The 14928-nt window shown below is 44.9% G+C and overlaps 1 protein-coding gene across 8 annotated transcripts in view; it reads left to right on the top strand.

Moving 5' to 3' along the window:
• LOC117775111 (transcription factor COE3) overlaps positions 1–14928 on the top strand; it is a 69098-nt gene that overhangs the window by 28174 nt on the left and 25996 nt on the right. For 4 of the 8 annotated variants that reach the window (XM_034607970.1, XM_034607969.1, XM_034607973.1 and 1 more), the window contains exons 7-8: positions 12445–12526; positions 14670–14811. In XM_034607970.1, coding sequence (XP_034463861.1) covers positions 12445–12526; positions 14670–14811 — 224 coding nt within the window. The remainder of the gene's footprint in view (positions 1–12444; positions 12527–14669; positions 14812–14928) is intronic. The other 4 variants (XM_034607972.1, XM_034607971.1, XM_034607976.1 and 1 more) reach the window with 1 other exon arrangement.

Genomic DNA, 14928 nt, shown 5'->3' with positions numbered 1-14928 from the left:
GAGGAAGCAGAATTCTTCAGGGTTATCGGCTGTCAGCGACCATCATTAGGTCCAAGGTGGGTCCCTGGAAGTGCTAAGAGGAACTGTTGGAAATGAGGAGGAGGAGGAGTGTTGTTGTCAGGTTGGCTGGCTGGCGTTGCTTGGCTCCACTCGAGGGCTCCTTTAATGTGCAGCGGAGTAGAATAAGTGAGTGGCTGTGGGCACCAGCTGAGCTCACTCTCGTCTTCGCCTGGTAGCTGAGGGGTGAGCCGCTGCCACCTGACACTGGGCACACGGCTCAGGGCTCCTCTTGGCAACGTGGCACAGCACACATGTCCCCTCATTTGGATGGAGATTCAGACACAACACACAAAAGCTTTACCCCCCCGGTCCTCCTCTGCCTCCTCCTCCCTTCCCTCACTCAGTCTCTCTTTTCCCCCTCCTGTTTTTTTTCTCTCCCCTTCCTTTAGTTTTTGATGGCATCATAATAATCTGGGTATCTTCTTGATCATGCCCCATGTTTTTTCTTTTTCTTTTTTTTCCCTCATCTTCTAGGAGACGAGTTTGAAATTGCCTGCGTCAGGACTTTGCTAATTAAAGTCATACTTTCAAAAATGCCATAATAACTGTTAATTAGCTTGATGCTATTTTCAGCATAATTTGCTAATTAGTGGAAAACCTGTACAGCGTTTCTCTCTAATTACAGTATGGCTCCGCACGGCGCATCTGTGCCTTGACTCCAAATGATACCATTACAAAGTCCCGTATTACGCATTCTCTCAAAACAGTTAATTGCCTCCACAGATAGTGAGATACTTCAGTCAGCTGATTTTTATGGTAATAAATGGACAGGCACAGACACAAACCTCCCTGGTTCATATTTATGAAATATGAAAAAGGAAAACAACCTCCTTATGAGATGCATGGAGTTAGTTTGGAATATAATCTGGTTGGTTCTGTGATGATTTTGTGTGCTCATGCGTTGAGTCGCCGGGACCTTTAATGAAGTTTGATCTATTATATGTTATAACCTTGTGAGCGACGAAGCCGTAACGTTGTAATTAAAGCGAGAGACGCAGACGGTAACGACATCTGCGTTATTAAAAGGTAAAAGCGAAGCTCTGATGGATTGTATCTTCTGGGGTGGTTGCCATGTAAATACAAGTAGCTACATAATGTGGCCATGCCACAGCTTATTACTGGGAATGTAACTACCTTGTCGCCCCTCCAGTTATTTTCATGTAGTCTAGCAGGGGGGAGAGAAATATGGACATGACCACAGGTTGACCCTAATACATGTGTATACGAGACACAAATTATGAGTCATTAAGTGTGGTGAGGAGCGTGATTGGCATGACCTCTGACCCAGGGACAGCAGCTGTGCCCATCCTCCGCCTTGCCCCGCTTTTTGACAGCCACCAGTCTGACAGGGCTAGCATCGGCGCCGGCTAATTAATGCACCACTTCAGAGACCCTTTCATTTATGGCTTCTGAAAGGCATTATTAAATTAATTAAACCACCAAGAGTTAGTCATTATGAAATCAGGAGGTTTACATGGATGACAGCGTTTATGAATTAAACATCCCCAAAGTTCCTCGCAGGAGATACCCCGAGCTGCGTGCGGGTACCTAGCGCGACAGATGTTTGGCCCCCCCCCTCCTCCAGCTAACCTGTATTGCAAGCGATTTAGGTCTCATTTGGGGGTTTGGAAACTGAAAGCAGGAGAGAAAGAGGTTCAGGGTAGCTAATGAGCAGAGAAAGAGAGGGGGAAAGGAGGTCACCAGCTCTGTTCATCTGTAGACAGTGCAGATGGTTCTGTTTTATACAGTACAACAATGGCGTTACATCAATTTGTTGATCGCTAATAGATAGCTACTCTCAGATGAATTGCAGACTGGGATCAGTTGTCTGTGGGTTTTAGCGGAGAACTCTACATTTATAGCCTCGAAACATTTAGAAAAGCTGTGTGCTGTTTTTAACTCATCATGTGATGTGAGAACTACAAATGGTTCACGAGATAAATCCCATAAAGTTGGGCTTAGCTGGAGAGCAGAGGGCAGAGATGAGTAGCTCACTCAGGAGCCTCGACGATAGACTCCTTTTCATCTGCGGACTGAGATTCACAGATTATCTCAAGAGGCTCTCTATCTCTGTCCTCGTCTCCAGTTCTCCTTTTCTGTTTCTCCACCCTCCCTCCCTCGCCCCTCGATTCAGGAAGTTTGCCAGCTACTGTCTTTGTTTACAATGCCAAGGGAAAATGTCAGAGCCGTTGAGAAAAATATCCTTAGAATCTTTTTTTTTTCATCTTCTTAATCTAACAGTTTACTGAACTTGATAAGTGTCCTATCAACATGCTAATCAAATTACTTCGGAACCAAAATTGACAGTTTTCATTAATTATACAAGATTATTCTAATTGCAATTCAAATTTATTCATTCCGAACAGAAGGTATTCAGTAATATTTTACAAAATTTGCATATTAAATGGAGGGAGTTGTGCATTATGCATGGTAATGTATGCACAGTTTCTTATTTTTAACTTCACGGCCATATGTGGTGTCGTTGTAGGAGCAGGTGAAAAGTCTAAGTGTGTTTAATTTGCTTGACAAACATTCGGCTGGAGCTTGTCAAGGGGAGTATTGTGAATGCCAATCTTTATTCCCTCTTTATTGATTACCCCAAACTCTCAACATCTGGAGGTAAATGGCACTGAGAGAGATGAACTGAATCATGGGATTAGTACCTTCAATGACTGAATCACTATCAATTACTTCAATAGCATAATTCAAGTGCGCCGCATAAAAGCTACAGTACCTCGGTTTGAGCCAGGATTAATATTGCAATTTAACGTAACAATGGAAGCATGGGAACGATATGGATGGTGTCCAACTTTTCCACATTGATGTCATAAAGCTAATGCCGTTATCTAAATACGAATGTATTTAATTCCTAATTTAGGCTTTGTTTGTAAAATGAAAAGGCTCAACGCATTAGGCACATGTTTTAAAAGGTAATGGATTCTGTGAGTAAAACAACCTTATTTATTCACTGAGACGCAAAACCCCCAATTTGCTCTTTGTTTTTATTTCCTAGAGCGGGCAGTGAAGTGCAAACAGCTTACTGGGAAGCTGTTTACTACTGTATATGACAAAGGGTGTGCGCGAATGCATGTGTGCGTGCGCGTGTATGTGTGTGTGTTTATAGGGGAAGGGGGCGGAGGGGGGGTGGCTCTTCCAGCTCCACAGGCAAGGTCTTGTGTTGTAATGTAAGCGTAATAATTATCAAACAGCATCGGGGGCTCTGGGTACGGGCTTTAACAGGGGGAGAGCATGTTTGATATGTAGAATCAGCCCATAGTGCATCCATAGAGGGTGACTAAATCGCACGGTTCATGGATCACATTAGTATTGCTCTGCATCCACCCTCACACTATAGGTGATTTCCATTTAGACACACATTTCCACATGAAGATAAATATGACTTGAATCGTAATTTCCCTGAAGTAAATATAATACAAATACAACATAATACAGTGTCAGGCCGGGCAGGCTAATAGATTACTAGCGTGTTTTCCATTTGTATGGTAAGTGGTGAACCTAGGTGGTAGTCTGGCGAGTAACAAATTGAATGTTTAATCCATCTCAGTGCAGATTGAGGGTATCAGAAAGATCGGTGGTCGTATGAGTTCTCTTGTGACTTGTAGTATATTAGATATTTTTGCTCTTTAGGGGTTTGAGAAAATGTTGGATTAACAGGAGGTGCAAAGTGGTAGATAAATGCAACGTCTTATCTGTTCTGAAGTTGTCTGTTATTTTTCAAAAAGGTGTTTGGGTTTGACGTGGAGTATTTCCAGTCACTCAGCGGCGTTATCGCTGATGTCGGATTAAAAAAACACGAGCTCTGTTTGACTTAGATAGTCACACACTAATTTATAACTTTTAATCATAGAATTATACATTGTATTTTATATTACAATACTGAATTATTAACTTGACGCTTGCGCACCAATTAAGTCATTAACTTCTCCCATCTATGTTAGAGCTGTAATTGTGCATAATAGGTAAAATATTTATATACGCTTATATAAGATATACATCCTAGACTGTTACCAAACATTCCCCAAGTACATATTTAATTCTTCAATAAATGTTTGCTCTGGCATTTTGGAGAGGCAAGATTAGCGTCCGCCACACAGCATCTCATATAAAGTGTGACAAATTGATATTTTTATATAGCTTAATCTGTTTACTATGATGTTTATGCGAGGAATTATTACAAACTAATTAAAGAAATCACTTTGATATAATTAGTCAGATTTCAGGAAGCTCATTAGTAGTAATTTGCATGAAAAATAAGCCCTGTAGTGGTGCTTAGACCCAGCTATTCGATCTGCGCTTTATCTGGTTACACATCAACCCCCATTGTTTGTTGTTTGAGGCTGTCTGAAGTGGCCCACAATATTTTCAGTCATTGCCCCGAGAAGCGGTGGGGCGTCTTTCAACAGATACCTCCCCTAAAGCAAGTCAACCTGTATGTGGAGGCAGACACACGCTCCTGTGTACATAAGGCAGGAGGAGCGAGCGGCAAAACACTGTCTATTTATCTGTCAGGTTCCTGACAAAGAACTGAGCTGACAAGTCAGGGTTTCCCTCAGCAGAGCAGGGGGGCTTTATTCACCGTACTTACATGCCCAGTCTATGCCCAGAGACTCATGTTATTTGCAAATCACACTCTTTGAAAACGCACAAACGGGGCGAGACATGCCACGCTACGGGTTTGTCAGCTGCCTTCACAACAGCTAGCTGTATCGCTAACAGTGTGCGGTTCGGTAAGGAAGCAGCTTTCTCTTAGCATTTGCCTCGCTGTCACTTTTTCCAACACATGTGATCTGTGTCTTCATGCTTGGGGTCTCTCCCTCTCCCTCAGAGGGTTGCCATCTTCCCTTTGGACTGACAAATAAAACACCTAGACTCCTGCTGAAATAAAGAAAAAGGAAGAAAAAAAAACAGGGAATAAATTACATCAGTCTCTGCAGAGGAAGATCTTCCAGAGACGAGTATATATATTATCTTCATATAATAAAATAAGGAGCAGTGATGATTTAGAATAAAACCGCTTTTTTTAAACACATTTTTTTTCTCAGGCTACCTCAGTAAGAGGGGTTCAAAAAGCTGCTACAAAAACAGGACCTGTTTATTCTCGGTACCCGTTTCCCACCGCGGACGAAATCCTTCCCTAAACATCCGGACAGAGAGGCACTTGTGTGGCGCTGATGTCACAGACCTACCTGGCCTCCCTCGCACAAAAGCTAAGGTATCATTAGCTTGGCGCACACAATGGCCATTCAACCGAGCCACAGCGCTCCTCAGGACCAGGGAACAATGTTATTTTTTGTCTCAGAATTATAAAGACAGAGTTTTTGCAGGAAACCTGACAGACAAAACCCTTTAGAGGTAAATGCTCCAGGCGGCTTTTGGGTTTAATCTTTTCCCATTAGCATTTTGCCCCCACCCTCCTTGCTCCCACACAAAGACCATATTTACAGGGTCAAAAGTAAAGCTCCAAGTCTCTGGGGACTTCTTTTTGTGAAAATCTTTACTATATTTTGACAACACTTTTTCTGCTTTTAATTTTATTTTCTCCTGATGTATCTCATATGGTCTACTTAATAGTTAAATAAGATCATATGTGGGTTTATTTGTTAAATGTATTATGAAATGCATCCCCCCCCCCCCCACAAGAGAATAACAAAACGGAACAAGACATCGTACACACTCGCTCACCCTTAACCAAATATTGTGAGGAACTGCACATGCAAGCATATTAAAAATTATTAACCCACAATGCAGGGGTTTATATAATAGTTATATTGTCAACAATACAACAGCAATGCTAAGGGTTCATATGTGCTACCTTTGTGTGTGTGTGTGCACACATTCACTTATGCTTGTGTGTGTGTGTGTGTGTGTGAGAGTGTGTGTGTATGTGTGTGTGACTCCATGTGTGTGATTCATTCCAGGGCAGTTTTAGTCCTTATAAAATATTCATTTTGGTTGTGCAGGGCCCTGTAATTGCCATCTCTCACCCTGAATTATTTATACCTCGCACAGACTGACAAAGCTTTGCCATACGGCCCCAGATGAATCAGAAAGCAGCCATCTCTGCTGCCAACAGCACTGGGCTTTCACACAAATATGGCAGCCACGTCTCTCTGCCTGGCCTCTCTTAATTTGACATTTTCTTTTTCCCCCTGCCTTTGTCCTAGGTGCACAGAAAGGTTACCTGTTAGCTTTAAGCACCGACCTGCTCTCTGTCTTTCTGTCTCTATCCCCCCCTGCCTACATGACAGTCCACAGTGGGTGTTTTTTTTTTCACCCTTTCTCCCCCCTCTTCTGAGAACACGTTAATGTGGCGGCCATGTCAGAGTGGCCGCCTCATGTTTTATGATGACTGACCAGTCCTGACAGCCACTTTAGATGTATGTATTATACATTAGTAATAATATGATGTAGAAATACACACATACATTTGAGCATGCATGGACAGAGAGCAAAACCACTGACTCACAGACCTATGTGTAACACACACACATGCAAATAAGCCCCCACCGGCCTGCTAGATCCAGCATGGCTGTCGGTAAACGGTCAAAGCCCCCCTGCTGGCCTTCCCTGAACAGCTGCGTTCCTTTGCGTCCTGCCTGGGTCTGATCACTCCAAGGTGCCACAGGAGTGAGACAGCGCTGTATGGCTCTCATTGTAGCTCTGGGGCCTTCCAGAACCCCACGTCCAACACCCTAAATACAACTATTCACACACGCCAGTAACTCCAACATATGCTTATCTTCCATCTCACTAGTGCAGGGAGGTGCTGACTGGTATTTCCTCAAGGCCCCAAGCTCCAATGCTGACCAGTAATCAAAGCACCATATTTCTCCTCCTGCGCAAAAACAACCTGGAGATACCCCTCTGCCGTCCAGCTGGCGAGCAGAGTAAATATTCCCGAGAACCGTATTGTTGATGTACGTGATTATTTTTGTAATGTCAGCAGCCCTCATGACTGACATCGTTGAGACTGTCATGGCCATTATCAGCAATCATCATCATATGAGTTTTATGGTGCCGCTGATGATTCAATAATATTTATGAACTCCAGTTTGGATGTAGATGATGTTGGCTCTACAGCGGCAACCCCCGTGTTTGATTCGCTCTTTACAACGGGGCTGCGCAAGACAAAACAACGCAGAATTATTTATGTTTGGTGTCTTATTATATTGTGTTCAAAGTCCTGGTAGAGAAAAGCCGTATTCGGAGTAAAACAAAGAACAGCGTGCAACAGCACACAGCCTCAGCAGTATCTGGATGTGAGGGGATGGGAGAGGCAGAGAGAAAGCTCGGGGCTAAACATGCAGTATGTGGCGGGCTGGAGCTAAAAGCTGCATAACGCATACAGCCTTAGTCCACCGTTAGCAAGTGATGGATAGTTAGCAGGAGCTCAGAGTCTTCGTCTAATCTGTTACAGTAAACCTGTGCCAAAGCCTGAAGGGAATCAGTGGGGGCTAGCTAGGAGTGGGTTTGACGTGAAACCATTTGTGAAGACGAGCGATTCTCTTAAGTAAGAAACTAACAGTGTCCGGAGAGAGAGAGAGAGGGAGGGAGCGAGCGAGACAGGAGGTGAGGAGAATGAGTGAGAGTACAAGAGAGAGGAGGAGGAGGAGGAAGAGATACCATAATGAGTCCTGTAGCCATGGAGTAAATGAAGAGGGATTGACAGAGTGAGGGATCCTCAAGTGAAATAATGTCAATGCCACTCTGCCCATTAGAGAGAAAGGGGGGATGGTGGAGGAGAGGGTAAAGAGGGATGAATGGAGGGACACAGCTACATCTTAGGGTGCAGAGGAAGCACATAAATTATTTGTGACACCTCCGCAACACACACACACACCACTAACAAAAATATGAAATATGAAACAACAAAATGAAGTGACAATGGCAGCTGGAAAAATAAAGAAATAAAAACAAAATATAGGCCTTGGAAATACTCAATAAATTCTGCCAGACATGTAGTTGGGATATTTGATGTCGAACACTAATAATCACAGTGACATCTGCCTTGCTTGCTCTCGGAGGAAATGGGCAGGAGCCCGTGAGTGGAAGGGGTTAATCTCCCAAACCCAATAAGGTTGGATAGTGAGGCACTTGTTCCCTGATAAAGAAGTGATAGGATCTGTGGGTCTGGTCCCTCGGTGCTTGTACAGGGGTAGAGCAAATATTGTTAATGTGCTGTGGTTTACTTCAGCTAAGGCGAGAAAAACAGCTCTGCTTGACGAGAGAAGACAGCGGCGAACCAGAATACGGCGGGAGCGGCCGGGCAGCTCGGCTCGGCCTCCCAGGGACTTCACTGGCACGTATATGCGAGCCCACTCAGTTGCATAAATAAGTGTACGTGGAAGATTAAGATCTATAAGTGTCTCTATTTCTCTTTTTACCTGCTCCGCCTTGTCACAACAGGGATCTGAATGCAGTTCAGTGGAGTGCCTAATAACTGGAGCAGTAGGTAGGGAAGGCAGGAGGCTTGACATTAAGACCCCGGCGTTTTGGAAATCCGATATGCTATTGACCCGTGTACTACTATCTCAGCGTAGAGATCTGGTGTCAGCAGATTGTAGTCTGGTGTTGGGAGCCGTTTCTTACAGGGCTCCTATAACAGGGGCCCATTGAGTCTGGGAGGCAGCTGGGGCCTGATGGGCTGGAGCTGGTTGGTGATCGATACTCACCGCCCTGCAACGGATGACCTCACTGTCATGGCTGCCGGCTGTGGACACTGCATGCTAGTCATTAGTGCCGGGGCACCAATCAGGAGCTTAGACTTGTCAATACCTGACTCTTCCAGATACTGTGGCCATCTGTCAGTGTATTGTGTAACGGCCTAAACAAATGTTGGGGAGCCCTTCTGTACAATACGAACAAGGTGTGCTATTAAGGAGAAAAAAAATACACCCACATGAAGGTATTTCAAAAAGTTCAATTTTAACTTTTATATAACAAGTCATTAAAAATAATAAAAATCTGAAAATGAATAGATAAAAACAGGAGTGGAATTGACAGGCCAGCTAGCCTCCAGTGTCGATGGAGCCTTCTTAATAATACAACATTATCCTTATTTGCCCTCTTCACTCAAATCAAAGGGATGGACATTTATGCATGAGTGACATCAACCCGGCAATTAAGTTGGCCATTTAAATGAGAGAGGGCCTTCCTCACCTCGTCTGTTTGTTTTTTTCCCTCTCTCTCTTCTTTTTTTCCTGTTCCCCCTCCGTTTGATGATGGGAGAGGGTGAGCTAGAATTAGGGCGATGGGTCTTCCTTTGAGTGTCAGCCTAAAATGATCAGAGTAAAGATAAGAGGGTCTAGCAGCCCTCAAATCAGTCAAAGTGCCAAAGTCGGCCTTTTTCTCCTCAATTACCGGGTCTGTGAAGCCAGGGAGTGGAAGGCGCAGAGCCTGCTGCATTACTAAAGAGACAATCTATTTCCCCTTTGACCAGAGGGAGAGAAATCATTATGGCATGATTAGTAGCTTCGGCAGTGGGCGAGCATGGAGGTACTACGGCAGAATCGTATTAATTGCCACGGACTGAGGCAAGAGCAGGATTGTTTTAGCGTTGATTTGTGGACCTGTATGACGAGCTGTCGGAGATAAAAGCCGATGTCAGGTCTTAGTTATACTGGCAGACTTCGGGCACGCAGACAGAAAGAGTTGATGTCAAAATGAGCTTCCGTGGCTGCCCTGGAAGTCTTTCTCTATATGCCTGTCGATGTCTTCCTCTTTGTCTTTCTTCACACTTCATAGTTTTCCTTTACGCCTCCTACTATCCCTCCCTCCACTCCCCCATTCCCTCAGATGGACTACACCCCACCCCTCCCTCACCCTCCTTTCTCTCCCACTCTCTCTCTCTCTCTCTCCTCCAACTGATAGCTGCCTTGGCCGATTATTTCATCCAGTGCGGTCCACTGAGAGCCTCCTCTCCCGGCTTTGGAAGAGCTTTAATTAGCCATGTTAATATCCCCTTCATTGGCCTTAATATCACTCAACACCTTCCTCCATCTCAGCGGCCACCAGGGTCCCCCTGTCCTGTCAGAACAGCTGATTATTGAGAAGGATAGCTTTAATCAAACCTAATTGCAGTTCATTCTTTCTCTCTATCCCCCTTTGCCCTCCATTGCCAACATCTAATGGCAGCGACGACTTGATATCCCATTAAAAAACAATTAAACAACCTCCTTTTGTCTCCGTGCGTGCCAAAACACCAGCGCAAACTTCTGTAGATATTTAAGAAGTAAAACAGAGAGAGAGGGGCCTTGTCTTAATTGCTCTCCTTTTCACCAAGGACCAATTTGCACCGTGCTCATGGAGAATCTTAACCAACTCAAATGTAATGGATGCTATAGCACCGCCACTGTTGTGGACTATGAAAATTAAGCTTATCCTTTTAGCGGAGAAAGTGTGCGTAATTGCTTTCATAACAGTAAACATAAAGGAGCTGCTTTATGATGGCGTGGGCACTCGGCTTCTCGTGTTTATTGTTTCTTAACTTTTGGTTTCACTGTGGTGGGAGCAGTATGTAAAAGCTTTGAAGTGTCTGAGAAGAGACACAAGACTAACTCTGGGAGTAATGTGTTTCTTTTATGAAGTCCACGTACTGCCTGGGAAATGTATTCTATCTCTTGTTTTGACATACAGTAAATTGTCTACCAATGGGCGATGCATGTACATACACAGGCTCACACACGCGCGCACGCCCCCCCAGTGTGTGGACGCACGTGCACACACACACACACTGGCCTTACCCAATCTGTATGAGAGGCGACAGACAAATAAAAGTCGTATTTCAGGTCTGCTTTCCGCAGATGTCTGCTGCTCTACATTATGACTCTTTGGGGAAATAAAAACAGGGTCAGGGAATTAGAGTACATAATGGTCATTTTGATGATCAGCCAACAGATGCAACCCGAAAACACAGTGAACACAATCAAGCGAAATGCACTAATGACAAGTCAGGTTTTTTATGGCCTCACCGCACACCGACAGGCAATCAGCATTCTGGCATGGGTTAAAACGCCTTTTATTGATGTCCGAGCCAAAGCTCCTTGGATGTGGAGTGAAAATATTTTCTCACCTCTCCTCTCCCTCCTGGGCCCTCGGTGAAGCACAAGGTATAGGAGTCTATCGAAGAACGCTTCCAAATGACCAGTGCATGTGTTAATGTGGCCGGGGTTAGAGGGGTCGGTTCAGACTCTGATTTATGGCCTGGCCAGGATCCCACTGGGTGAACGAGAAGTCTTAAGTGTTGTGAGAGCGTCCTCGCAGGCAGGCCACACAAGCCACTGTATTTAGCTGAATGAAATGGCCGTGCAATCTATGGTGCAATCTATGGTAATCCAATGAGCTGCTGTGATTCGGCGAGCCAAGTTCGCCTTACAATGGAAACCACAGTGTTGCATATAGTAATGCTAGTGCAATGTGATGAAAAATAAATATAACTGCGTGGTATTTATAATGAATCAGAGAAAGCAAAGGAACAATCAGTCATGATTCTGTGGGGAGAATTTGCAGAAACAACAAGTCGATTTCATTGTTTATTCTGGGTGGTTGTGTAAGATTTTACACAATAGGCAACATCTGAGACAATTTTTCTTTCGGGCCTTGTTGTTAATCTTCCTCTCTTTAACTATTTTATGTCTGCGAGACCACAGCTCACACGTGCAGCCCTCAATCCGGGGGTTTTATCGGTAAATTTAGCGAGACCTGGGAGAAAGCGGCTGAGAAAGGCAGCTTACAAACTAACCAAGCCCAGATCTCACTCAGACGTGACATTTGTTCAGAGACGATTAGCCAGGTTGTAATTTGTGGCATAATTGCCTCACCCACCCACAAGTGCATGGGTGTGTGTATGCGTGTCTGTGTGTGTGTGGCATACGGCAGTCCCAGGAGTGTCCGCCTAATTGCCTGACAGGACTATAAGTTTTGTGGCGCGCTCTCACCTTGTTAGGTCCTTTATCCCTGATGCTCTTCAAACAAGACCTGGTCACAGGTGGGCCTCATTTGCTTCCCTATTGAACAGGAGAACTTTAATTGCACAGGGGGTGTCCTGGGATTAAAGAGGTGGGTGGAATATCAAGTGACTTCCTGTATGTTAGTGGCAGATGGGTGTTGGGAAAGACCCGTGAACTCAGGTGAGGGGATGAGATGACAAAGAGACTGATGCTCCTGATTTTGAAGGAATATTAAACAGCGCGACGTCCCCAAACTGAAGCGGTGTAACGTCACGTTTGTTTCTGACTGAGTGCGTGGATGGATCAGACGTGCGAGTGTTGAGGAGATGTTATTTGAATATTCTGTCTATAACAATTAAGCTTTAAAAGGTGTAATTAACGTGATTTTTTTCTTTTGTTTTGTGCTCTCTTCCAGATTCTTCCTAAAGTTCTTCCTCAAGTGCAATCAGAACTGTCTGAAGAATGCAGGGAATCCACGAGATATGCGCAGATTCCAGGTGACTGAAATCTATTTCACACATCTGTCTTTTTATGTCTCTTTCTTGCAGAAACACACACACACACATGCACAGGTGTATAAATGCACAACTGCACTTCACTAAGTCAGCTCAACGCACATTCACATATGTATACGATTGTATTATTGGCACGTAAGGAGGCAAAAACCGGGGAAAGTGAGAAAGCGAGGGATTTTTTTTTCTCCTGTGCGCTCTGGACAGAATATTTATTAGGGAGTAGCATCTGACACAAATAAGGATATAGGATTTAAGAGTGCCATCAATTGTGTTCCTGACAGCTTTCCGAGCCTGAGCGCAGAGGGGAGGACGATCCAACCACATGTAACAACAGTGTTAACTCAGAATCTGTCTGGCAGCGGAAACGCATACCTTCTTATACACACATATGCGCCGGCACGCACACACACGGACACACACACATATGGATGCATGCACATACACGCTAGCGGCGCATATATTTGCTTTGTCTATATCCCTCACTCATTCTTACCCACATATGCATACACTTAAAGTCACACACGCATTTCTCTGTATAGCCAGGGAAAACCCATTGTAAGCCATCTGAAAACCATCATTACTGCGGGCTCACAAAATTCTGCAGTTTACACTGAGAGGACATGACCGTTGAAGACTTTTACTGCTTCTTTAACCCTCTCGCTTCTAATGTGTCAAGTAGTTGAGCCTTGAAATTATTGACCCCCCCCCCCCCCCCCGGCTGATCCATTTATCCAACCATCCATCCAGCCCGCCCCAGACATTTTCACCGCAAGTGGCCCGCTAGGTCAAGGTGAGAGAGTGAGAGTTTAGTGTGATTTGTCCTATCAGGATACCGACAAACTATAGGAGGGCGTCCGTCACTGACAGCGCTGCTCTGTGATAGACACGCGAGCCGGCCTCCTCCACCAGGAGGAAGCCCAGACATGAAACAGACAAGACAGGGGTGTCCCCTCCTGATGTCACCACCATCAGACCTCCCCTGCCTCCACACATCTCCCCCTCAGGGTGAATGTGGACTGATGCGTGACAGCCACCAAGAGGCTCTCACCTCTCACTCCCGTGTGTCAAAAGGAATGCCAGAACTAAGTTGTAGCATCTGACTTTTTTCCCCCCACCGTTGTTTAGCTAAAACATTCACATTAAAACAACCAGTTTTTTACTTTCTGCTGACGATCATCCCTTGTCTGCAGTCCAACAGTTAGTAAGCCGTTTTTCTCCAAATAGATTTCCCAGATGCTCCAGCATAGGTGTTTCTCTGGCCAGAGCTGTGTATTCTGCATGCCTTCCACTCCACTTATTACCCCCAAAAACCAGCTGGAGGCCAGAGAGGGCCCAATCCATCATCCTCAGCTTGGCCCAGCTCTGAACCTGCTCACAAGAATGGAGCTCTTTCACTTCCCCTTCCCTACCCCCCGACAGCCCCCCCCCCCCACAGCCTTCCCAAACCAACCAAAGAAAAAAAAAAAGCGCCCCCCTAAATTCCACTGCTACACCGAGGTCACTTACCGGCGAAGCAAACCTGAGAGGGGCTCTCTGTTTCCGGCTCTGAAACACTTTGGCCATTCACACGCGGCTCACTGTTTGGAGATGTGGTGGCCGCAAAAACAACAACAAAAATAAGCATTATGAAATATGGAGTGTGGCTTGGAATCGGATCCTGGTAAAATGTTTGTTGAGTGATGGGGATGGAATACGGCGCAGCTGGTAATGACTCCAGTAATATTTTAAAAGGGAGGCCTTCCGTCCTCAAATAGATGGACGAGCCTGATCAATAATTCTGAGACTCAGCGAGGACGACAGTTGGTAGAGTGGGTGAACGGAAATGGTATTTTAGCGATTGAAAAGTCAATTAGCTGTACACAAATGCGCAACGCTAAAAAGCAAAAACAAAATGGCCGAGAAGCAGGGTAACTGTAATGCGATACGTCCAAAGAGAACAACCACTCCACGAGGTTTGACAATAGCGATCGATACTGCACAGACGCATCTGGACACAACCGCACAGACTCCTCTGTACCCCTGCACACCAGTTGGGATATCTGTGAAACTATATGTCTGGCATGTTGTGTGTTTTCTCTTTTTACGACATGCTTAATCACACGCTTCACCTTCACTCTTGTTGCAGGTTGTCGTATCGACGACCGTCAATGTGGACGGCCACGTCTTGGCTGTCTCCGACAACATGTTCGTACACAACAATTCCAAGCACGGGCGAAGGGCTCGCAGACTCGACCCTTCAGAAGGTACGCCTCCTTATCTGGTGCATGGTAGGCACATTTTTACATCTTATGATTTGCTACGCTCCTTTTCTTTTAGTTCCTCTCAGACATCCCATATTTTTAACTTTAAAAAAAAACAAACTACATGCCTACCATAGCTGCCTC

Source organism: Hippoglossus hippoglossus, chromosome 15 (assembly GCF_009819705.1).
Source record: "Hippoglossus hippoglossus isolate fHipHip1 chromosome 15, fHipHip1.pri, whole genome shotgun sequence".
Taxonomy (NCBI): domain Eukaryota; kingdom Metazoa; phylum Chordata; class Actinopteri; order Pleuronectiformes; family Pleuronectidae; genus Hippoglossus; species Hippoglossus hippoglossus.
Note: the sequence above shows the minus strand (reverse complement) of the source record. Positions and strands in the feature narration are given on the sequence as shown.